The sequence below is a fragment of the Schistocerca americana genome, chromosome X (assembly GCF_021461395.2).
Source record: "Schistocerca americana isolate TAMUIC-IGC-003095 chromosome X, iqSchAmer2.1, whole genome shotgun sequence".
Classification (NCBI taxonomy): Eukaryota; Metazoa; Arthropoda; class Insecta; order Orthoptera; family Acrididae; genus Schistocerca; species Schistocerca americana.
The window spans coordinates 773,887,721-773,915,499 of record NC_060130.1 but is presented as its reverse complement, the minus strand read 5'-3'; the positions used below and the strand labels follow the sequence as shown (position 1 = coordinate 773,915,499).

General features: G+C 38.0%; 1 protein-coding gene across 1 annotated transcript in view; it reads right to left on the bottom strand.

The window, feature by feature from the left end:
- Positions 1–27,779, bottom strand: part of LOC124556308 (bromodomain adjacent to zinc finger domain protein 2B-like) — a 379,839-nt gene that overhangs the window by 27,823 nt on the left and 324,237 nt on the right. The window contains exon 31 of the mRNA XM_047130281.1: positions 7,096–7,217. Coding sequence (XP_046986237.1) covers positions 7,096–7,217 — 122 coding nt within the window. The remainder of the gene's footprint in view (positions 1–7,095; positions 7,218–27,779) is intronic.

Genomic DNA, 27,779 nt, shown 5'->3' with positions numbered 1-27,779 from the left:
TAAAAAGTGACAACAGCTGGACAGCTGGGAGAGTCGTGTGCTGACCACATTTCCTTTCGTATTTGCATCCGGTGATGTCTAAGGGCAGAACATGGACAGTGGCCGGTCAGTACCATTGAGCCTTCAAGGCCTGTTCGGACCTGTTTCTCTCAGCAATCTGCAGTTTATATCCTCTTTACTTTAGACATCATCAGTTATTTTGCTGTCCAAGCAGCAGAACACGTCTACTACTTTTAGCATCCTTTTGTAATCTAATTCCCTTGCATTGCCTGATTTAATACGGCTACATTCCATTACCTTTGTTCTATTTTTGTTGATGTTCATCTTACAACCTCTTTTCAAGACAGTGTACATTCTGTACAACTGCTCAGCTAAGATCTTTACCATCTCTAACAGTATTACAGTTTTACCAACAAAACCTCATAGTTTTTATTTTTTCTTCTTGAACTTTAATTCCCTATATAAATTTCTCATTGGTTTCCTTCACACCTTATTCTATGTACAGACTGAAAAACAGCAGGAATAAACTACAACCCTGTCTCACTCCCTTCTCGACTATTGCTTCCATTTCATGTCCTTCAGCTCTCATAATTGCAGTCTGGTTTATGTATAAGTTGTGAATACCTGACACTCCTTGTGTTAATCCCTCCTACCGTGACAATGTCAAAAAGTGTAGGAAGACATTTTGGTATATCATCATTGTACAATTTTGGAACTAATTTAGAAATCAATCTATGTTCATAATAAAAAAAGAGGAATGATCACTTAGCTTCTGGTATGAGAAGATTTTTCAAATGAAAATGCAGGATGAAAGGCAAAAAGTATCTGACTTAGTAGGGCCGAAATTTTATTCTCCAAAAGCAACGCTGAAGCTGAAGTTCATCACAATTGTAAATTAACATTCCACAGATCTCACAGATGATGACACACAAAGTCCCTCTGCACTCATTGATTTGACAACACATCCAACAACATATTCTCACACATAATATGCTGGATATTCCATTGAAATGAAGGAAGATTATGGTTTAATTTATCGATTACGATGTTTTTAGCAATGAGGTATAAGCAGGAATTGTGTAAGCATAGAGAAGGAATTGTGTAAGCAAAGAAGGAATTTCAGTATTTGCATTAAGTGATGTACGGTAACCATGGTGTTATCTGGATAGCCGAACTTGTTAACACACCACTTTCAGGATTTGGGACGGCATACCAGTCCTGTATTGAATCTGACTGATGGATTAACAAGGGCATGTATGCCGGCCAGTCTGAGTGAGGTTTTCATGTGGTTTCCCACATCCAACTAGGTGATTACTGGCTGGTACCCATGTCCCATCTCAGTTACAGGATTTAAAAATTCTTCAAAAACATTTTCACTGTTTCACATGCCATAACACTAGATGCAAACAGATGGGGTACACAAATTAATAAGACACACAAATAGTAGATTTTGAATCTAATTCATATCCACACTATTCTGTAACTTACTATATCTGTTATAATTGACCTCTGTGAGCAATTATATTTCTCAAACTGCAATAACTACACGAGTCTAGTCAGCAACGATAGGCAGAAGTTTCCTGTTATTTGTTGCAGTAAAGTTACCAATACTGTGACCACTTTTACTGTTTCTAATGTGGGAGAATGTGATATACAGTTATGAGTTTGAAGATGTGAGCTCTCAGGTGTGCAGTGTCTACAGTGTAAAGTCAGTATGTGTGATAGTTCACTGCAGAGGCTTATGGAAACTAATTTCTCTTTCCTCTCACTTGAAGATAAGCATATATGGAGACTGACAGTGGGTATCAAATTAGTTAAGAAAAATAAAAATTAATGTAATGAAATTGCACAATTTTGCAGATTGGACATTTACAGGAAAATACATAGACTGGACATGTGGTTACTATATCACAAACAAATGGTACCGTTTTCCATGTTTGTTGTGTCCAAAAGAAATCACTAGGTGCAAGCAGACTTGGATGCTAAGAGACACTGATTACCTCACACATTTATAACAGAAGACGAAGAAACATGAGTGGTCTGAATCACATATGACTGCACAGCTAGCGTACAATCTTTTATGGATACAGGATATTAGACAACAACTGGACAGTGCTTATAGGCAGTCAGCTGAAAGACATAATGATGAGAGTTGCAAAAACAATTACTTACCCTCTAAAATTATAGATTGTATTAAATGTTTTAGTGGTTTGAGCTCACACTTTGTGGACATGAGGAGTGATTCATCAAATCCAGAAACTTTTCACATCATATAAATTTCACTGTTGAACTTGATGCTGTGTTTAGCAATCACCTTTTGGAGGCAATGTTTTCAAAGGCACTTCTAAATGTATTCAAAATGATTTACTGGAGGTTTATCATGACTGAGTAAGAGTGGAAATCACTGCTGCTGATTTTCTGTCAGTTACTGCAGATGAGACAACTGACACTTCAAGAGTTTGTTGTTGTTACAAGATATGTTTTCTCTGAGGGTAAACCTGTAGAATGGTTTTTGACTTTCCTCACTCCTCATGGACAGATACAAAAATATTAACAGAACCACTTAAAGGAACTTTACCAGTAAAGGATAATTCAGAGAGAGTTATTTGTCAGAGATATGATGGTGCAGCTGTTATAAGTGATAATCATTCAGGTGTACAGACTCTTCTCAAAGAGCATTTTAAACATTCCTACTTTGTTCGTTGTTACGCCCATAAGTTGCATCTGATTTTAGACCAAGCAACGAATTGGAATATGAATGTTTTTTGCTGATCTTCGTGGAATTCACAAATGTTTTTCATAATTCTTCACAATGAACAGCAATGCTAACTGACACAGTGAACAGGAAAGTCCTTCATGTTTCCAACATGAGATGGAATTTTAGTCAAGAGCTGTGCAACTTGTGTACAAAAACTGAGAGTTACTTGTAGAATGCCTGGAGCAAACGGAGCTTACATCTTAGCAAACTACTACAATTACTGAAACAAGAGGGCTCCAACTGAAATTAAAGCACCCAGAATTTCAATTTGGTTGTCTGTTTTCAACCATATTATGCCGCACATTGACATATTATACAGTCAATTACAAAAACAAGACGCTGGACCACTGAGTGTACAACAAGATGATCCCTATGTGCAGATAGTTGCTGTATCCAGCAGAGAGACAGTGACAGAAAAATGAAAGTGCAAAAACTGTTGCTGCAAAAGAAGTGTGTGATATAATAATTGCTCATGTTGTTGAATGCTTTGAATTCACAGTGCCTACTGTCGCTGCAACTTTAATCAATTCTGAAAACTTTGATTCATACAAAAGTCAGTTTCCACAAACACTGCTGCAGGGATCTTCTGAAATATATCCCTCCTTTGAATGGAATAAGGTGATAATGGAGCTTCAGATACAAGACATAGGGAATGAGCTTAGAATGCTCACAGGTGCTGTTCCATTTCTACAATTCCTATACAAAATTTATTTGCAGGAAACTTTTAGTGAAACAATGAAACTCCTGAAAGTGACCTTTACCACACTGATAACAACATCTGAAGTGAAGCAATGTTTCTCAATCATGAAGAGAATAAAAGCTCTTCTATGAAGTACAATGAGTCAAGAGCAACTAATAGCACTAGCAATGTTCTTCACTGAGAAGGACTTTATATGCAGCATCGTAGACATCTCTGAATTCGAGATTCTCTGCTTGTCAGGAGAGAAGAATAGATTTCTCTTACAAACATTCATCATAAGGTAAGTACAATTCCATACAGTAATTATTATCTTATTCATTTTTAGCCTTTTTAAGTTGGTTATTTGGAATTTTTGCATTCCCTTTCCTTGTGAACCTTCTAGAAAAAACTTCACAAACTGCCACTAGTCATATCCTCTCCTAAATCAATTTCTAGAGATCTATTCTCATATTCTTTCAGTTTTTCTATGCCATAAATTACAGCTATAACAATTAAACTCTATTCTTTCGACATAGTCTCCTCTTGTCATGTCCCATGTTCAGTTTCAAGGCTACTTCTACTGGCACTTAAAACATGTCAGATATCAATAGTAAACATTTATAACTTCAGTTAAACAATTCTATTCACCTGATGGAAATCATTTTCCTGCAAATTCTATTGTTGTATTTTGAAAGAAACACTTTATTTCATTTAGTGATTAGCTAATTTCATCCATGTGAACATTATTAATGTGGAAAGAACAATACCAAAAGTTAATTATAACTTCAAGAAGAAACATGAAATAAAATCAAAAGTATTAACATATAAAAATACATGCCTCAGATATTTACATCACAATCAAATCTGCAGCATTTAACTTTTTCATATATTGATGTTTAGACTGTTCATTTTATTTTATAGTTCTTCTTGAGTCTGCTACGATTTGTACTGTCTTCTCTGATAAACACGTTTGGTGAATGGGAATCTTGTTTCCTCTGTACTGCATATGCCTCACCATTGCATGTTACTGGTTGTTTGCGCGGGTTAACTTTGCATCCTGCGTTATATCTGTTGCTGTATTGTTTTCTTTCTTAATGGTGATGCTTAAGAACTTGATCACTCAATGTGCAGATTACTGACTTCACAGCTTTATTGAGTTTTTTTCTCTCTCTTTTTTTGTGTTCCCAAAGTTCATCCACGAGACAAAGAACAATATTCATGTTCTTATACTTAGTTCTTATACTTAGTATGTTCCTTTGAACCCATTTAGTGGAACTGTCCTCCCAAATATTATGCTTTCAATGTGTTTCATGAAAATATTTGCAATTGTTGATTTTGCAGAATGTGCACAGATATTATAAGAATGCGGGTAGTGTTTGCTGTGTCTATGAGACACAGATAGAGTGTAGAGTGAATGGTAAACTGAACAGCTTTAAAGAGAATATACCTGCCTTCATAGTTGGGCAGTCAGTATGTTTGATTACAACACAGAAATATGTGTTCACATATCCAAACTACCAGAGAACCTTCCTTGGTGAGAAGATTGGGAAAGGGTGCATTTATACTTGTGACAACAACTGATGAGGTACATGAACAAGAAATAGGCTAGTGGTTCCAGAGTTCAAGTCAATATTAAAAGGGCACAAGACTGGGGTTCTTAGCTCTTGCCTCATACTGGCATCCAAATGATACTATGGGTGACACAGTGACCACTGGCTTCACATGGCTGTCTGAGCTCACACGAATTTAGTATTTTTAGTTTACGACAGGAAACCAGCATACATGTAGTACTAACAACATATGCGCCACATACTGACACAACATACCAACCACCAACACAGAAGCTAAGAACGTGAGTGACAATACACACAAATACAGTAACACATACATAAGAATATATGCAGAAAATGAACACATGTAGTGTGCGTGCGTGTGTGTGTGTGTGTGTGTGTGTGTGTGTGTGTGTGTGTGTGTGTAAAATGGAGCCAGAAATAGTTATAAGGCACTGTTAGTCACATACGTTATGCTAAACTTGGAAGAAATTCTTCTGTATTCCTGTCATTTATTCAATATTTGTAGCAAGCACAACCACTTCTTGCAGTCTGTAATTCTTGCAGTCTGTAAGACATCAGCAATACTTAATTTCACTGCTGCCTTAAAAGCATTCCATTTCAACTAGTGATGGGACAACTAGTCTCCGTGGCCATGTCAGTTACACGAATGTTTTCACTCATTCACTGGGTTTTAGTGGTTTCAGTCAATGCAACACAACCAACTGAAACAATTCTCTGTCAGTTGCAACCAATATGTGAACGTTTTCATTCAGTCTCTGGATTTGAGTTGTTTTTACTAACATACTTTTTCACCTTTTCCCACTAGGTCATTGGGGTGGAAAATTTTTGGAAATTTGTGGGAAGTTCCTATGGGACCAAATTGCTGAGGTCATCGGTCTCTCAGCTTACACACTACTTTAACTTATGCTAAGGACGACGCACACACCCATGCCTGAGGAAGGACTCAAAGCTCCGACAGAGGGAGCCGCGTTAACTGGCAAGGTGCCTCAGACCGCACGGGTACCCTGTGAGGCTGTTGGGGTGGGCGCATGGCACCACCACCATAGCCTCCTCCTATGGCAGCCACGGCCAGGGTTGTTGCCAGCGCAAGGAGCTGGTGCGATAGCTAGCTCAAGGGCACCACTGCCTGTACCTGCACTAACGGCAACTGGTCACTCCATCACCTCCTTGCACTGGCTGTGACCCAGGCCGTGGCAGCTGCAGGACGTTGACATGGAGCATGCATGACACAGGCATTGTCTCAGACTTATAGATATCATCTCTTTTCAGTAACACATAATGCAAACAGTAGCAAAAATGTGTCAATTTCCTTTCTTCTTCATGTATCCCTAAGATAACTCTTATGCTTGCTCAGTATTGTACTCCCAATGAAGCTTTATTAGTTATGTGTTAATTGCACATAGAACAGTTTAATGCACAAATTTCTATTTATCTGTTTTAAAAGGTGAACAGTAGAATTAGTCTTTCAGCACATAATGAAATGAATGTGGTTATTGCTTGTCTTCAGATACACCTGAGGGTATGTGCACCCCGGTTTGTTTTGTATGCCACTAGTTTACTTCACCTAATGAAAGTACTGCAAACTGGTTTCACTCAGAAGAATAATTGGATAACTTGGTCAGCTAAATCCCTAAGCAGTGCTTTCAATTGAATGAATGAATGAATACAAGCTTCAACCAACAGAAAAACTGAAGACTGCTTTCACTTGAAAAAGAAAGAATGAATAACTAACTCAGTCAGAAGTATGCCACTGGACGGTGTTGACTGTTTTCATGTACCTGCTACTTGAGTAGTTTCATGCGAAAGAAATGAATGAAAAAAATCCCTTCAATACATAAAACTACAACTGACTAATTTGACTGTTTCCATTCAGTTGCTCTCATAGGCGGATTTCACTCAAAAGAATGACAGATAATTCAACTGATACATAAAGCTACAACTATTTTCCAACAACCAACTGAATCGATTGTTTTCATTTGGTTGTTCTCTCATTAGCTTCAACCCGCCTGCCTTTTATATCAACAACAGTCAAACAAGAATTGTGTTTACAGCCCAATATTACAAGAGCTACATTATTTACTTACCAGTCCCCTTCTGGAATGTTCTCCATTTTTGGCTTGAAGCAGTATGTGTGATAGCCTTTGTCACATCCATCACACAGGAGTAACTTGTCTTCATTGTCTCCACTATGACAAAACTGGCAGTTCTGAAAAGAAACATAAATTAATATGAAATGAATTGAAACCACTATTTCCCTCCCTTCCCTTTTATGCATGCACATATATACGTGCATGCTCATATACATCTACATGTTCTAAGTGTCTCTTTCTGTCTGTGTCTGTCTCTCTCTCTCTCTCTCTCTCTCTCTCTCTCTCACTAACACACACACACACACACACACACACACACACACACACAAACATAGTGTAAGGATCGGAAAAGTTTGCAAATAACAACGTACATATAAAGAAACAGTGTGAATTTCCAGGTCAGCTGACCGTGGAAGAAGAAGGGTTCTGACAAAGATAAATAACATGAAAAGAGGAAGAACACGTCCTGCGAATATATTAATGTACAGAGACATATGGGAGAGTTAATTCATGGAACTGTTAAATAGGACAAACACACAAAGACTTAAGAAAATCTTCCCATACAATACTTTGTACATAATGGCATGGCTGTTTTACAGCATTGTTGGCTGCCTATTGCAACCCTATCTTTATGTCTCTTCATCTGTACAAAGCTCTCCTATTAGCTGTCTTTCCTGCTTGGTCTCCAGTCCAGCCTTTCCAAGGTCTACCACTTTTTATTCCTTCCTTGATGTCTCCCCATCCACACTTTCTGAGCTATTCCATTACCATCCATGTGTTTCCTATGGCCATATTGTTCTAGTTGTTCTCTTTTTATCCAGCATACAGAAGTTGAATATATTTTCATAATTTCCTTAATGTCTTAATTCCTTACTCTATCAGTTACTGTGTTTCTACAACATCTCTAAATCATCATTTCTTTTGCATAAAGGCTTGCTTTCAGGCCACATTTCTTACATTAATAAAAATCATGTATTAAAAGCTCTCATTAATAGTGGTAAAAATGAGGTCACCCTCTGGAAGGAAACCACATAATCATGATGCCTTCTTTAATGCCTCACAGCTGATTACAAATATGAAGTAATATTCCTCAAGAGGTGGGAGTTAGAAGATGCATGTATTAGGATGCAGGAAGGATAAAGATAACCAAGTTGGTGAGCACTGTGAATTCACCATTTCTCAATCAAACAATACAAACGAAATAACAAAGCTTCTCTTTATACCTATAATATGGCAAGCCCAAAGAACCCTAAACGTGAAAGAAACATTCTCTAAATTTGTACACACAGAATACAACAATTAAGCATTTGCAGATAACGGACAGATGACTGAAACAAAATATTTACTCAGTGTTGCATATATAAAGCCATATTATCAATATAAATTTGAGTTCAAGGTCCAGAATGCAATATTTTGAACAGCCAAGGAGTTAACCTGTGTTAAAAATAGATAAATAGCAGAACAATTTTTATAACAGGCTGTGAAGATACTATGGTGGCTTTGTTTCTTCAGAAGAAATTCAAGAAAGTAGTGACAGGATTCATGATCCGGCCTGGCATACATTTCTAATTCATAACATCTGATTACTGATGGGACATAAGACAAGAAGCCTCCACGAAATAGAAGAGCTAGTAAAGTATATGTGATGTGAGTGACATTATTTTAACAGTTCTGAGTCACACATCAATTTAACAGCCTCCAGTAGACAACACATTTATATTTGAAAACTGTGAAAATGAAGTTCAATAGTTAAAAGAGCACAGCAGGTTTTAAAATAATGTAAGAACAAGAATCAAAGCATTAGTCCAAGTTTCTTATAGAGCCATAAATAGTGGGCAGAAGGCAAAATAAACAACAACAAAGTGTTGTACAAGCAAATTACACAACCAAGGTTTCAGAGCAAAATAAAAAACAACAATGAAGTGTAATATAAGGAAATTACACAACCAAGATTTCAAGACAAGAGTATTATCAGTAGAAATGTTCAACCAACAGCATAAAACTCATCATCTTATGACACAAATAATTTCTACACTAACTCATCACTTATAAATTACTGAGAATAATTACATGGTATTCACTCCAAGTCATCTTGTAGACACATCTTTGAAGTGCTAAGCTTTCTAATTGCACCTTCACAGTGTATACATTCAATAATAATGTCCTTCACTGTTCATTGCTAAAGCTATCAATGGTTTACAAAGGTATTCAATGTGCAGCCCAAAAAAATCTTATCATTTGTCCAATTACACATTATGTATGAAAAGTAGCAAAGTAAATTTTTAATCTAATAAAAAATGGGTTCTCCTGACAATGCCTCCTATTCCATAGATGGATTTTAAATCAGAAACAACTAGAATACATAACACAGTTCACTTCACTGTTAAATTTAAATGCATTTCATTAATAAGATGAGTAGTGTAAAAGAATAATACAGGTATTTTCATTAACTTTAATGCACTGTGCTATTTAGTGATCTGTGAAAGCCCAGTGTGATGCCATATCAACATCATGGGTATACAGCCTGTGAACTGACACAGTCCACATTATTTCCATAGTTATCACATAAATGGTCTCATACAGTTGGATAATCAACAGTGCAGATCTATGGATCGGAAAGACCTAGTTCACTTATATGTTGAAAACATTGTAAACAGAGTGCTGATTTCACTCAAAAGTTTCTCATGTGAACAAAATTTCAAAATTCTTTTCATGATACAAATATTCCAACTCATATAGCCTTAGTTTATGCAAAAATTTCAGTGAACTTCTCTTGAAAACAAAGCTTGAATTTTAAAATCCATGGCAGTATTGGCACATAGTTTTCATAAAAACAATAACAGTATATGGTTCTGAGCTTAAATAACAATAATCACAATGATTCCAAATAGTGACAACCTTTTCTGCTACACCATGTTTCTTGTTTGGAAACTCGCATACTTCAATGTGCTTGGAAGAAAGTGTTGTCTAGTTATGCTTGTTGTAAAATGTATGACCCTTTCATGAAAATTGTGGAGAGTGTGACCACATCTATTTCACACTTGACAATGAACAATGGCCATGGAAATATGTCACATCAAGGACATGATCATGGAATTTGTGATGCCTAGGTATTCAGTACACTGAGCTGCAGGGGAATACATTGTACTGTCTACATCTACATCTACACTCTGCGAACCACTGTCAACTGCATGGCAATGGGTATGTCCCACTGTACCAGTTATTAGGGCTCTTTCCCACTTCCATTCACTTATGGAGCACAGGAAGAATCATTGTTTAAATGGCTCTGTGCATGCTGTAATTAGTCTAATCTTGTCCTCACAGTCCCTATGGGAGTGAAATGTACAGGGTTGTGATATATTCCTATAGTCATCATGTAAAGCCAGTTCTTTAAACTTTGTTAGGAGATACTATATCGCACTGCCTGCATTTGTAAGAAATACAATGCAATGTGCTCCAAAGAAGCATGTAGATTGCACAGATAGCCTAAATGGTTAAGGTGACTGCTCTCTACAAGTGGGAAATCTTGATTTGAGTCCCAGTGGGGCACAAATTTTCAATGTCATCAATCCATTCTATAGTTGGAGAGTGCCCATATTCGCAACTGTGAATACATTTACTGTATTTTTTAGCAGACTTTCTCAGGATAGTTTCCATCTATCTTCAAGAGTCAGACTGTTCAGTACTTTCAACATTTCAGTGACACTCTCCTGTAGGTCAAACAAACCTGTGACTATTTGTGCTGCCTTACTCTGTATACGTTCAATATCCCCTGCTGGCCCTATCTAATGTGGATCCCACACACTTGAGCAATATTCTAGGATGAGTCACACAAGTAACTGGTAAGCAATCTTCTCTGTAGAATGAATGCATTTCCCTAATATTCTGCCAATAAAAAGAAGTTTGCTACTTGCTTTACTCAGGACTGAACGTATGTGATCATTCCATTCCAAGTCTGTACTATGTGTTACAGCCAGGTATTTGTATGAGTTTACCAATTCCACCTGTGACTGATTTTATATTGATATGATACTACATTTGTTAGTTTTCTGAAGCACATAACTTTACATTTCTGAACATTTAAAGCAAGTTGCCAATCTTTACACCACTTGGAAACCTTATCAAGATCTGTCTGAATATTTGTGTAGATTTATGCAGAGTGTTCTTCATTGTAGATAACTGCATCTTGGCAAAAAACCTGAGATTACTATTAATACTGTCTGCAAAGTCATTGATACAACATAAACAGCAATAGACCCAACACACTTCCTGGGGCTACATCTGAAGTTACCTCTACATCTGTCAATAACTCTTCATGTGAGATACCATGCTGTGTACTTTCTATGAATAAATCCTCAATCAAGTCACAAATTTTGCCTGATACCCCACACATTTGTACTTTCAATGTTAAGTGTAGGTGTGGTACAGGGTCAACTGATATTTAGAAATTGAGAAATATTGCATCTAGCATCTCCTAAATCCATGGCTTTCAGGAAGTCATGTCATTGTCACATCAAAGCTACAATCAAGTTCCAGTCCAAAGGCAGGGTGGTCGATGAAGCATAAAACTTACATACAATTGAAAGCATGTTTATTACTGACACTAATATATAGCCAGAACAGAACTAATCTCCTAGGTGGAGACTGCAGTTATTTATATAAGCAATGGATATTCCATAATGTTAGTATTTATACAACCATGGCATATTCCAGTCATACAAACGTTACAAACAGAAGATATGAGGGTTGAAACTTAAATAGTGGCAACTATTTATTCACAACTGATACAAAAGAATTACACGTTTGCACCTGTAACTATCCTTCAAAGTAGTCACCAGCATTGTGTAGAACCCATTGCCAGCGATGTGGAAGGCGTAGTATACCATTAGCAGAGCCCGTTCTGTTGATGGTGTGAATGGAGTGGTCTACTACCTGTCAAATCTCTGGAACAGTTCTGAAATGAATGCCATGAAGTGGTTCCTTCATCTTCAGAATCAAATCCAAGTCACAAGGAATAAAGTCGGGGGAATAGGGTGGATGGTACAGTACTTCCCAGTCCCATCAATCGAACAGAGCAGCCACAGCTTGCGCAGTATGCGCCTGTGCATTGTCACACAAAATGATGGGGGGTTTGCACAGAAAGTGTCACCGCTTATTTTGCAGAGCTGGTCACAGGTGATGCTCCAAAAATGAACAGTAATACTGTGCACTGACAGTCTGCCATGGAGGAATGTAATGCATTAGGATAGCACCATCACACTCGTACATGAGAATCACCATAACTTTCACCATGCTGGGGCTCTGATACACTTTCGGCTTTCGCGGCGACCCATAATTACGCCATTCGTTGGAGTGGCGTTTCAGTTTTGGCTCATACGATGTGGCCCACGTCTCATCCAGTGTTATGATTCAGCATAAGAAAGCCTCTCCTTCGCCCTCATAGCACTCCAAGTGCATCTGAGTAGCGTCATAACGCATCTATTTCTGCATTTCCATCAAGTCATGCGGAACCCATCATGATGCAATTTTTCACATGCTTCAGGATGCGAAGCACAGTCATATGCGCTAATCCGGTTTCGTGGGGGAGCTCACGAACCATATGGCATCGATCACTGTCCACTAACATGGCAATAGCATGCACTTCTTCTTCAGAGATGCTAGGACGCCCTGCCCGACGCATGTCTGTCACAGTTTGCTGACCTTTGTTGAAGGCTTTTACCCAACGTGCCACTGTTCTGTATGGCAATGCTGATTCCCCGCATGCCTCTTGAAGACCTTGATGACACTGTCATGCCGTACGATCTCTGGCACATTCAAACTTGATCCAACTCCATTGTTCCTGTTTCGAAAACATAGTGACACCATTACGCTAGACCGTTCACTCACAAGTGACTGTGGTCCCCTCAACTGCGCACATGCTGGTGACATGGGACACGAGGGTCCATTTGCTCAGAGGTAAGGTACGTATGTCAACAACGTGTGCTATCAGTGACAATAGTAGCTTCGATTGCATAGTGTCTCCACAGCAGTGTTGCCACTATTTAAGTTCCAAACTATGTATTTAAAGAACACTACAGAAAAGATAAGTATGAAAAAAAAACACATAATTGCAGGCAGGCAGGTTAGAACTGGTGACCCGCACCACACCAGCCAGACACTAACCACTATGCTACTCTGCATGCACCAGAGCTTGTAGCATTCTTTCTTCCCCTGGAGAAACATAAGCCACATATTCAGAAGTGCTCATTGGAGCCAACTACAGCACCCTGGCTCAAGTTTTGACAAGAGTCCTCCATATGTCCGAGCTGGTGGACCCTCACATTCTGGTCATGTTATTACATCCTCTTCACTATGATGAGCATGGAAGACAGCCACTACCACAATACTTCATGATCAGCACATGGATATTTAGTCTCCTTGAACTTCCTATCATCGATCTGCACCTCTGGCCTGTAGTAAGAGAGGATGTGGATGATATCTCTGTGTTTTTGTGTTCTTGATGAAGGATCATACTCCTCAACTTCACATGTGATGTCAGACAAGTGACAAAGGATATGGTATGGCCCAAAGTCGTGCTCTAGTAACTTTTCTGATAGTTCCACATTCCCCACAAGTGTAAAAATCCATACCATCTCTCCCAGACTGCATCTCACTAGCCAGTGCTTATAGCACTCTCTGGCTGGTGTGCAGCAGGTTGCCAGTTCAAACCCAACCATTACAAATTACTTGTTATTTCATATTGATCATTTGTGGAATGTTCTTGAAACATCTTATGTTCATAATGTTTGTATATCTGCAATATTCAATGGTTGTATAAATACTAGCATTCTAGAATATTTGATGTTTGGATAAATAACTACACTCTCTGTTCAAGAGATCAGTTCCGTTCTGACTGTACATTGGTGCCAGTAATAAATATGCTTCCAGTTCTAAGCATTGTACATCACTGATGACCCTCCTTTTGGATTAGGACTGTATTGTAGTTTTGACATGACATTTTTTGGTGGAGACATCAGGTACTTCTGAACATCTACATCACTGTGGCTCCAAAACACAACGTAAGAGATGACGCTTACACGAACAGGAACCAGAAGACAAGCAGTACCTTGTTCCTAAGATCCCTATATTCAGAAGACAGATGAATTCCAAAACAGCAATAAGTCGGTTGCACATCAGACATGCATCAGTGTTTTCTGCAGACACTGGTCAGGACCTGATGAAATTGCTGAAAGGATCTGACCAAGTCACCAAAGACAACAGGCGAGGTGACATGATGTGTTTGGCATCTGTGTACTTTTACTTGGACAGCATAGCCCAGCAATGGTTCAAGAACAATGAAGAGGAGTTAAATAGCAGAGAGATTTCCAGGCCAAACTAAAGAAAACATTTGATGACAATCAGCAGCAAGTCCACTTGGCAGAAGATCAATCAAAGAACAGGGTCCAACATCATGGGGAAACAACACTTGTACATACAGAACATTTTATTCCTATGCCACATTGTGAATCCCAACATGACAGAGGCCGAAAAAATCTCACACTACATTAAAGGAGTCACAGAAGACATGAACAAAGCTCTTCTAGTAAAGGACGTCACAAGAGTAAGCAGTTGTAGGAAACTAAATGACTGGAGATGTTTTAGGTAGAATTTTGTGACATGTTACAGTGCAGCAGAACGACACTTTGCTAACTCAACACCTTACAGTAAAGACCATATTTAAATGCTCCAAGATTGGGTACCTCTCACTACATCACATGACACTGCTTTGTGTTGAATGAAAAATGCTCAACTGCCGTCATAAAAAGGCTATTTAAATTACATTCTTTCCTATACTACAGCAAGTTCTTTGTTATATCACAAGAAGACCAACACGGGAGACACGGGATCTTTAGCAATGACTCAGATTTTTCTACAATACACAATGAGCTACTTCAGGTATGTACGCTTCAGATATCTCAATTCAATGCAAGTTAAATGTCTGTCTCCTACTGACGTGGTCACATTGCTGTTTCACTTTGATGGCAGATATAATTTAGCATAGTTAATATGCCTCATCATATTGAGGATACCCTCAGTGCCAGTCGTTACCTGCATTTGATGAAGCATATAATTTTATTAATTGTGAAGATAAGAGATCCATTAGAAATGACAGCACAGCTGTCCTGTTACCCCTTAGTAACAGAAAAGAGATGCTGGCCACATATGAGCAAGCACAGGATGGCCCATCTTTTGGAGCTCTGGCTGACTTCCCTGCAAAGTCCAGATAAGCACAAAGGGTGGTTATAGTGGTCATTGTGAGCTCCAGTGTAAGATGATTAATGGTGTCTCATGGAAACAGCTGAGAGCGCAGGTAGGAATGTCAGTCTTCACTGGGTGTGTTTTCAAGGGGAGGGGGGGGGGGGGGGTCTAACTAAAGATGTGGGGAAGGTTCTGCTAGTGACTATTGGAAGAACTGGGTGCAGCCCACCACAATTTGTAGCTCATTTCAGCATGAATGTCATGTGGCACTGAGTTGCTGATCATTTACATGTTGGTAACTGACTACTTATTTCTGTTCAGGAATTTCTCTGCGATATGGACATGGAGTTGTACTCTTAGAAGTGAGGAAATCAACCACATTAATCACAGATGAGGGTATTTGTCCTTGAGAATTAGAAACATAAAACAAGCATTATTGTGGTATTAGTCAGGAATTTGTCTCAACATATTACAGATAATAATGCCCACACAATATTAAGAACAGAAAGCAGGCTGAAACTAGAGCTGAATAACAGTGAAATTGTAAATTCTGACTGGAATATGTACCACAAAGGAAAACTGAATGCCAATGGTGGCACATATCGTATGGTGTACAGAACTCAATAATATCTTGTGAGGTTATTACATATTCTGAATGTGAAATAGTATGAGTAAATGTACCAAAGGGGGCTCAAACATGGTAATCAGTTGCTTTTATAGGGCATCAGCTTTAGGAACTACAGAGTCATAATGTCTGAGAGAAAATTTTGGAGAATAATGTGTTACAATTTCCTGATCACACTATGGTAACTGAGGGGGATTTTACCTTATCAGCCATTAACTGGGAGATAAATGCAGGTGCCAGAGACAAGGATTATGTGAGATTGTAAAAAACTTTTTTTTTTCTGTAAATTACATTGAGATTCAGCTTAGTGAACTTACTTATAAGGGTCACCACAGCTTCCAGGTAGTAGCCAAAAAACAAACTCTTCAATTCACTGAACAAAGTGGAGGGAATTAATAGCAATAATGCTATTATAGTAGCTACAGGTGTTAAGGGAATGTTAAGAATTGTAGAGAAATATTTCTGCTTAAGAGATTGTGACACGAATCAGATGTCAGATTATCTGAGCAATCAAAATAAGCCTTGGGATGAATATGTGCAGTATAAAACAATAAAACTCAAGAACGTTACACAATATGCTCTAGACCTGCACATCCAGGTAAGGTTGAGTGAGACAGAAGGACCTGGTGTTATCAACAGTGGGCTCATTATAGTATTAAATATTCTTTATATAATGCTACGCCTGTCTCTTGCTCAACATCTTAGCTATTAGGTGAGTGGCTATATTTCTTAATATCAAAGTAAATAGTGTAATCATCAATGATCCTAATGTTGGTTTGAACACCAAATTGCTCAACAGGTCAGGTGTGCACTATACATTAGAGGCAGCTACCCAAGTATCTGACTTTGTGTGGTGTGCTCACAAGTTTTTTTTTAGATTAGGCAACTCTCCATTCAATCTAGATAATGATAGCTGTGGGAAATCCCAAAGTATCAGCATAAGATCCAAAGAAAAGACTCCCACAGATGCGAGCATCAAAATCGAAGTGGTTAAATATCAAAGTACACTCCTGGAAACGGAAAAAAGAACACATTGACACCGGTGTGTCAGACCCACCATACTTGCTCCAGACACTGCGAGAGGGCTGTACAAGCAATGATCACACGCACGGCACAGCGGACACACCAGGAACCGCGGTGTTGGCCGTCGAATGGCGCTAGCTGCGCAGCATTTGTGCACCGCCGCCGTCAGTGTCAGCCAGTTTGCCGTGGCATACGGAGCTCCATCGCAGTCTTTAACACTGGTAGCATGCCGCGACAGCGTGGACGTGAACCGTATGTGCAGTTGACAGACTTTGAGCGAGGGCGTATAGTGGGCATGCGGGAGGCCGGGTGGACGTACCGCCGAATTGCTCAACACGTGGGGCGTGAGGTCTCCACAGTACATCGATGTTGTCGCCAGTGGTCGGCGGAAGGTGCACGTGCCCGTCGACCTGGGACCGGACCGCAGCGACGCACGGATGCACGCCAAGACCGTAGGATCCTACGCAGTGCCGTAGGGGACCGCACCACCACTTCCCAGCAAATTAGGGACACTGTTGCTCCTGGGGTATCGTCGAGGACCATTCGCAACCGTCTCCATGAAGCTGGGCTATGGTCCCGCACACCGTTAGGCCGTCTTCCGCTCACGCCCCAACATCGTGCAGCCCGCCTCCAGTGGTGTCGCGACAGGCGTGAATGGAGGGACGAATGGAGACGTGTCGTCTTCAGCGATGAGAGTCGCTTCTGCCTTGGTGCCAATGATGGTCGTATGCGTGTTTGGCGCCGTGCAGGTGAGCGCCACAATCAGGACTGCATACGACCGAGGCACACAGGGCCAACACCCGGCATCATGGTGTGGGGAGCGACCTCCTACGCTGGCCGTACACCACTGGTGATCGTCGAGGGGACACTGAATAGTGCACGGTACATCCAAACCGTCATCGAACCCATCGTTCTACCATTCCTAGACCGGCAAGGAAACTTGCTGTTCCAACAGGACAATGCACGTCCGCATGTATCCCGTGCCACCCAACGTGCTCTAGAAGGTCTGGACTGGATGAAGCGTCGTCTCACGCGGTCTGCACGTCCAGCACGAACGCTGGTCCAACTGAGGCGCCAGGTGGAAATGGCATGGCAAGCCATTCCACAGGACTACATCCAGCATCTCTACGATTGTCTCCATGGGAGAATAGCAGCCTGCATTGCTGCGAAAGGTGGATATACACTGTACTAGTGCCGACATTGGGCATGCTCTGTTGCCTGTGTCTATGTGCCTGTGGTTCTGTCAGTGTGATCATGTGATGTATCTGACCCCAGGAATGTGTCAATAAAGTTTCCCCTTCCTGGGACAATGAATCCACGGTGTTCTTATTTCAATTTCCAGGAGTGTATTCGCAACAAAGTGCCAAAGTTTGAAGCACTCCTAAAAGGCACTGACGTTCTCATGATAAACCAGAGGTTAGTAGTTGCGAGATCTTTAGAGAAAATTTAAGTGTACAACGAAAGGATAGGGAAATGGGAATTGGAGATGGTGCATTTGTTGCAGTAGACAAGAAAGTCAAATGCACCGAGATAGAAGTTGAAGCTGCCAATGAGATCATTTGGGCAAGACTCTGTATCAAGTACGGGTAAAAAATTATAATGGGTCCTTCTGTTGACAACTGACCACCTGATTCTCCTCCTGGTGTAACCCAAAACTTTAGAGAAAACCTCAGTTCACTTGTATGTAAGTTCCCTAATGATACAGCAACCATTGGACGAGAATTTAATTATCCAACAATCAATTGGGATATCATCCAACAATCAATTTGGATAAGTATAGTCTTTTTAGGCATGGGCATCACAAGACATCCCCTGATATGTTACTAAATGCCTTCTCCGAAAACTACCTAGAACAAATAGTTCAGAACTCCACCCATGATGGAAAATATTTTGGATCTAATAGCAACAAATTGAAATTGGTGTCAGAGACCATGATGCAGTTATAGCAACCCAGAATACCAAAACGTAAAGAGCAACTAACACAAGCAGAAAGATTTATATGTTCAGTAAACAGAGAAAAAATTGTGTCATATCTCAATGAGGAACTTGAAACTTTTACCTCAGGACAGGAGCATGTTGAGGAATTATGGCTCAAGTTTAAAAGAATAGTTGACCATGCACTGGATGGGTAGGTACCCAGTAGGACAGTTCATAATGCAAGAGGTCCTACATAGTACACAGTCACTATAAAGAAACTTCGAAAGAAACAGAGACCACTGCAGAATATGTGTAAAACAAAGTGTAGGGCTATAGATAAAGAGATTCTGAATGAAACATGTTTATAAGTCAACAAAGCAATGTATGAGGCATTCAATAACTATTGTAGCAAAATACTGTCAAATCATCTTTCACAAAATCTGTAGAAATTCTGGTCATATGTAAAGGCTGTTAGTGGCACCAAAGTCAGTGTCCAGCCACTCACAGACATGACTGGAAACGTAGTTGAGAGGTGCAAAGCAAAAGCATAAATTCTTAACTCTGTTTTCAAATATTCCTTTACAAAGTAAAACCCAGAACTATTGCCCCAACTTAATTCTTGGACCACTGAAAAGATGAGTGAAATTGATATTAGTGTCAGTGGCACTGACAAACCGCTGAAACCATTAAAATTGAACAAACCCAACAGCCTAATGGAATCCCTATCAGATTCTATACACAATTTGCACCTGAGTAGGCCCTCTGTTAACTATAATCTATAGTAGATCCCTAAAACACAAAAACTGAGCCCAATAGTTGGAACAAAGCAGACGTCACATCTGTCTACAAGATGGTTATCAGAAGTGATCACAATTTTATAGCACAATTTGTCTACCAAAGCACTGAAAATTTCAATTGTGAGTTTTCATCTTCACTTTCCCATCCATGGTATAACAACCGGAAGGGGATTTTAGTCATCCAGCAACAACCAGGAAAATCTGTTAGTGACACACAAGACAAAATGTCCTACAAAACAACTGAAGAAACCACTCTACAAAACTTATATTTAAGATACACCTTACTACTCAGACATAGCTCACTATTCATATGTATTACATTATCTGGTGACAATAGCTGACTTTTTGGTGGGTGTTCACAATAGCAGTGTGATCAGAAAAAATGATGTACCTGTACAAAAGTTTATGTTCACTACAAAATCTATAACCAGACAGTTTAGTTTATTTATCTGCATGTTCCATGGATAATAACTGTGAACTCTCGCTATGATGTGCAACGTGAAAGTTTTATAATTATCATGCATGTTCTCAGTGAAAAATATGTTAACATGCCGATCATTCACATATGATTTCAATTTGTGTTTGAAGTTAATTCAATTATCTTTTTAATTTTTTACATCACTGGGTAGGTGATCAAATACTTTTATGGATGAATACCTCACTCCTTTTTATGCCACACTGCAGTTGAATAAAGGATAGTGGATGTCATCTTTCCTTCTTTCTTCCTCAATGAGCGGTTACCACTGCATATGATGCCATAAGGTATTTGCAAATGAAAATAGGAAATTAAGTCAACTTCTGACATTTTGATCTCCACAGTCCCCTATTAATGCAAACCTTACAGATATTAGATTTTAAGAAGATGTGTAACTGTGATTCCCAGTCCTAGTTCTCATACACACCTACGGATTTAGAGTCTGTTTCATTTATTATTAAAACTGGCACATTATTTGTAATGGAGTGGTCAGGACTTGTGAGGCACAGACCTGCATTTATTTCAATTTTTCCAAGTTCAGTGACAGTCACATGCACACAACCAGTTAGTAGTTTTTTTAAATCTATTTACATTTTCAGTTGTTGAAGTGTCTCCATTAGGCTTGATTACAATGCTTGCATCATCAGCAAAGTGAACTACTTCAGTTTCTTCGATAGTCATTTATATACAACAGCAATATGAGCAGCCCAAATATCAAACCCTGTGGTACAACTGTAGTGCTGTCTGCAATGCACAGTCCTTATGTTTCTTATTAGATACATATCACACTCCCAAACAATGGCTTCAACTTAAAACTTTGCCCTGAAAATAATTGATAAACTGCGATTTAAGTCATGAATAGTTGATTCTAGATGACTATGCACCCTCTACCTAAATCATTAACATTTAACACTTAGAATCAGACAACACAAAAATACCTGGAAGCAATAATGTACAGAGATATGAAATGTAATGATCACATAAGAAGAAGTCAAATTTAATGCAGGAAATAAGTTTCTGCTACCTGCTTGCATATCTCAATCTACACAAGGGTGTGCTTGTACTACACATGTATAAATCTAGCTCCAATCTTTAGGTTCAAAACCGGATTGAACTAATAGAAGTAATAAAATGTAAACATAAAAAGTGTACTGAAGATGGTCATGGGCTTCTTTAAATAATCAGATAGTATAATAGAAACGACAAAAATCTGGATTGGCAGACACTGTACGAAAGATGAGAATTATATAATTAAACAACTACCAAGAATATTTGAAGAACTGGTTTTCAGTGATAAAAATAGCGACAACATGTCATCAACTACATTGTGTCCTTTATGACATAATTAGATTAATTAGAACACACACAGTGACTGCAAATCTCATTCTCCCTACACTCTACTTTTGAAAGAAGTGAAAGCAGTTCTTAATATATCATACAATGAAAAACAATTTGAGGCTTGTACTTTGCCATGGGCCTTAGAATGACTTGTACAGCAGATCTGAATGTAAATGTGGGATCTCAATCTACTGTCAGCAATAAATTTATAATTTTGCAAACAATTAAATTCTACAACAAATTTCTCTGCAATATCTTTTGGGATTTTGTTGAGGGTATCAGGTCTATCTTGTGTAATCCAATGAGTAATATGAAGCTAAATTTCTTAGACACCATCAGATTAAATAACTACTTAATGTATCACTACATTATATCTGTAATCATCATTGTATCCACATTAGAAATGGATTTGAAGTAAAATTATACCAAAGAGCAAGTATTACCAATATTTTCCAAAATACTGGAAGTCTTAAGTGTATAAGAGAACAACACAGTGCAATATTTATAACTAAGTATCAAAATAATGAGAACTGTACATTATAAAGTATCCAAAAGTCTCGTAAAACATACAACAATTCTCTCTCTCTCTCTCTCTCTCTCTCTCTCTCTCTCTCTCTGTGTGTGTGTGTGTGTGTGTGTGTGTGTGTGTGTGTGTGTGTGTGTGTGTGTGTGTGTGCGCGTGCGTGCGTGCGTGTGCATGCGTGCAACCACGCTTGTGCATGCGCACATGTGCAGAAACCTGCAATTCCAAAAGCTTGTGCTACACAAAAGGCACGTTTACTAATTTCTACAAGCACATGCCAGCAAGAAAATGGTGCATAAGAAGAAACACTGTTAAAATTAATAACAGTTAATAGGTCTGAACTGTTAAGCATTTTAGTATTAGCCACTTGCATTAAAATATAATTACAAAATAAAATTATCCAGAGGATAGCAGAATACAGTTTTAGAAATCAATACTTTCTGCTGTATTAAAGAGACTGCAAAAATAATAGAAAAAAGAGTGGATTTTAGGAATTTAGGTAGGATACAGTAAAACCATTTTCTTTTTTCTGATAAAATTCACGTTGCTTCACAACATCTACATTTCAGTTCTTGCCCCTTCATACCTAAATGCAAATATTTCTATATCAGTGTCCAGTCTTAGTCTTCTTTGGTGTGAATGTAATAATTTCATTTAGAAAGTGACCACCAGTACAAACTTGAGATCACCTCATTTACAAGAGTCATTTCATAAATAACACACAGGTCGACAACACTGTGGAATGACTGATGCATCTACATTGTTGGTTATGTCACTAGTAGGCCAAGATTTGTGGAAGAGGCTTGGGTAGTTTTGCTTTTCTCAGCATAAAGTTCAGCATGAAATATTGTACATTAAGATCAAAACTTAACATGGCAAAATCTAAATGAAATCCAACCATAAAAGCTTCTCATTGGGCTAACAGTTTTCATTAATGCCATTTGAGCATAAACAACATTCCTCGTCTTGGGACGAGGAATGCCAAAAACATCAACAGACAAACAAAATATGAAACTTATGAAAAGATCATTGTGCAATATGTGAGGAAATTTCTGAAGCTGCAGGGAGTCAGTATCCTGACACATAATTTGAAAAGATTCTGTGTAATGGGTCCTTCAGTGCTTGAGTGCTAAACAGTATTGAAAAATTCCTAGACCTGAAAACTTTCTGAAACATAATTTGACATTGAAAGCCAATCTTACTTGCTTTTAATCATCACTATTCATGAAACATGGGTTACTTTGAGCTTAAATCCCAACTCTGAGTTGAAATTACAATTGAATGAGATGAACTAAGTGAGATGGCACAGTGGTTAGCACAATGGACTCGCATTTGGGAGAATGATGGTTCAGACCTGTGTCCAGCCATCCAGATTTAGGTTTTCCATTATTTCCCTAAATCACTCCAGGCAAATGCAGGGATGGTTCCTTTGAAAGGGCACAGCTGATTTCCTTCCCCATCCTTGACACAATCTGAGTTTGTGCTCCATCCCTAATGATCTCAATGTCAATGGGATGTTAAACCCATTCTTCCTTCCTTTTGAATGAGATGAGAGGTCAGTCATCCTCAGGGCCAAAACAACTTCAAATGTCAAACAAATGATGATCTTTGGTAATGCGTACTGCTGAATCAACTCAAGAGTGTATTATTGTAAATTCATTCAACAATTTAAAAGAAAAATACACAATAACTGACCTTAGTTGCTTGAGGCTGGCTCACTCATTCTCCATGCATTGCTTGCCTGCACACTGACAGTATCATAACTGAAAAGCTGTGTTAATACATTTGTAAAATGTTATCTCATGCACCCTAGAGCCCTGCCTTGAATCAACCACACTTTTAATTCCAAAGTGGAAACAACCTACGTGAGGATGCCATTATTCATCTCTGGTAGAACCTTCTGTTGCCACTACCTGAGTCATTCATCAGTTGAATAAAGATGGGTTGTTAGATAGAACTATAAAATTTCTATTACACTGGGACACAGGTTATCGAGAAGCAGGGATACTGTAATGACGAATTGTGAGGAAATAATGCAAATAAATAAACACTGAAATAAATAAAAAAGTTTGTGTACTATTTATGAAATGGCCCTTGTATTTAATTATATTATACCTCCATACCATAAGCTCATCATCTTGTATGAATTACGTGCAAACACACATTGATAAATTGTTATTTTGTAAACAGATTTAAATCATCATTATCAGCAGTAGCATATTAATTTGAACATATGCACAGCCTATATAAACAAAACAAAGTTTTCCAAGTATCACCTTTCAACTTTCCTCGCCACTCAACTCTTCCATGATTTCATTCATCTCTTTACTTCTGCTAATATTATATGAAGGCAAGACTAATTTACACAGTGGTTTGGAAAAAAAACTCCTCACAATGTTGTGAGAAAAACATTGAGATCAAAGCATTGTTCTTGGATTGCAATCTGTTGTTGTAGTCACTATAAGTGGTAGGACAATGCCCACAGTATTTAATTAGATGTAAATCTAGGAAGATTATGTTCTTTCAAAATACTATGATAAAAACAGTTATCTGATGTCAACCATACAACAAGACTACAACATCAATTACATTCTGCTTAAGTTTAAGGAAGATATGATAAGAGAGTTTTGGACACATAATGAAGTATACAAGTAAGTCATTTTTCTGTAACTTCATTTGCAGATTCAGATGGAAATAGAGTTATTGATAACAGTACAAAGTAACAACTGTAATACACTCTAAAGTAGTTTGATAAGTATATTCTGTATCTTCCTCTTGATTATTTGCATCTTACTTCATATTATCTGAAACGAATATTAATAAAATTCATGATAAAGGAAAGAGCAGATAGCTTACTGATATTTTACAGCTAGAGATTCTTATCAAGAGCAGGAGAAAAAAAATGCAGTTGACACTTGCATCTTATCCTGCCAGTAGAATATTTCTTTTGATCTGGGTTGCAAGTCACCAGTCTTGTCTTACTAGTGCCTCCTAATATTGTCTTTCCTTCACACATCCCAAAACATCCAGTATTGCTTTACATTTGCAGCCAGGCCATACTTATGAGAATTTTGTGAGTTGAATCAAATCATCTTCCATTACTCATTATGGGAGTTTTAACTTTCAACTCCTTTTTTCTTCACCCTCGCTGTCTTCAGACACCCTTAATATTTCAGCTCCAATCTCTATACACTCCTTTTGAAACATGATTTTCTTCTACTATTCCTGTCATGTTCGCAACTATTCCCAGGGAATGCACTGATTACACCCATCTCCCAGAATGTGATATGTGGCATGATGCTACCTTTATCTATGATACATTATTTAATCCAGATATATTGCTTAGGAATCATTTTGTTTTTAGAATGTCTGCAATTTGGTGGTGGCTGCTACCTTTTATTTTTATCTGAGCACACAATTACTACTCTCATCCTCTGCAGATGATTGTGCAAGTAGCACTGATGTTGAACTGTCTTGCTCTTTTACAAATGTTGGCTTACCACTCCCCAAGCCTCATGAAGCAGAAGTATTCACTGTGAAGCATCCTTCAGTGAGATGTAATTGTACATCCAGCTGCACAAAAACCATGTATTTGCCTGTTAAGTATACGATACAGTTTAGTAGCTTATCATTCTCCCAAGAATCCTGACAACTATTGCTTGCTATTTATAATAAAAAAAGTATATATTAACATACTGTGTTAAAGGAAGGGAATGGGGCAATACTACTGGCTCATCTCAACTATTCTCTTGAAACTTTTCAACTGGTCATTTAGAGAAGTTGTTGACATCGGATACCACTTTCATCCATTTCAACTTAATTTCATGCTTTCTGAAAATGTTACCTATTTAAATATGACAAAATATGCCAGTGTTGATGCATGAAACATACACACTTCTTCCTCTTGTATTTTCCAAAGTTCTTATTTTGCTCCATCATTTATAGTGGTTGTTCTTTGTTACTTATTGTTAGTAAAAGAAAGCATGTGTGAAATTTAAATCATCCAAAAACAAAAAGGTCAATTATGACCGACAACTTCTTTTTTGAATTCTGATTCACAACAAAATTCTGTGTCCTGGTAAAAATGTGTGTTTGTTATTTCAGTAACAGATTTTTCAGAGGAGTGGGACAGATTACAAATCTTCTGGCTATCTTGTAAGAGATATCAGTATTTAGAATTACACTGACATATATCACAGATCACAGTAGACAGAAAGGAAGGAATATTGGGTTTAATGTCCCGTCGCCATCAATGTCATTAGAGATGGAGCACAAGCCTGGAGTGTGTCAAAGATGGAGAAGGGAATTGGCCGTGCCCTTTGAAAGGAACCGTTCAGGCACTTGCCTGGAGCAATTCAGGGAAATCATGGAAAACCTACATCTGGATGGCTGGACGCATGTTTGAACCATTGTCCCCCTGAATGGAAGTCCAATATGCTAATCACTGTGCCACCTTGCTCGGTGTATATTACAGTGATTTGCTACCATATAAATCTACTGATATGGCTTGTGTGCCCTAGTCATTCTTAAATAACAATAAATGTTGGTGCTTCAGTTCAGTTATGGTATATGTTAACTTATGTTAATAATCAAAATGATTATAAATTTATTAATATTAACAATATTTATGACAGAAGAAGATAGTTTATTTTTCAGGTGACTGAAATAACGGTGGAAGGAAATGGCTCACAGAAGCACAAATTCAATAAAACATTTTACTCTCTATCTTTTAAATGATTTTCTGAATTTGAATACATGGATAAAGTAAAACTTAGGAAACAATAATGAGAGGGAGTAAGTGCAATATTATTATTATTATTATAATTATTATTATTTTATGATTCCTGATCCAGTGTTTGGAGTAAGTTTTCCTTAGCTACAGGATTTGCATCTTCTTCTCTTTGTGTGTCTCAGTTTCCACCATTGTTTTTTAATCCAAAAATTTGAAAATGAACTTTTTTATTTTTTATTTGAGTGTGTTTCCTGCAGTTGCTCCTGATCACCATGGGCTGCAAAAATTGAAGTGACACTCACAAAGAGTGCATCTTAATCTGCTATTAATGACTGATATTTACATCAATTAGTCAAGCAAATACCCAGTTGTACATGTGAAGCTGATAAAAAAAATGCTGCACTCAATAATCATATGAAAACTATCACTATTGTAGGTATTCAGTAATTTTATTTAATACTCAAAGCCATAATTACAATTGAAGCCAAACCTGTGTATATGGTACCCATGAAATATTTCCACTACGTGTGATCTTAAATCAGAAACCTTATAAATGATCAGTAGCATTAAACTGGTACTCTGTTACATGTAAATTACAGAGACAGGTGCTACTAGTCTTTGAACAGCTCTAAAGTGCTGCTTCATTACATGATGCAGCAGGACATAAAGTTGTGAACATGGAAGGAAATTATGTAATGTCTTGTTTATATTTGGTTACATCTATTAAATAATTTGCATTGTAAAATATCCACACATCAGGCATACATAATTTATCCTTGATGATGGTAATAACTATATGCCAGAAACTAAATCAAAGTGGAATTTTCAGTTGTATTTAAATTTTCCCGTGGTCAACAAGAGTAGAAATTATAACATATTCAAAATGTTTCATAATTAATAAAATTGCAAAGTGAGTGATGGTGGAGACAAGAATTATGAGTTCTAGATTGACTTCTTCCATGATACTGTAGGTTTGTTAAAAAGCCATACTTTTTTTAGGGTGATCAACT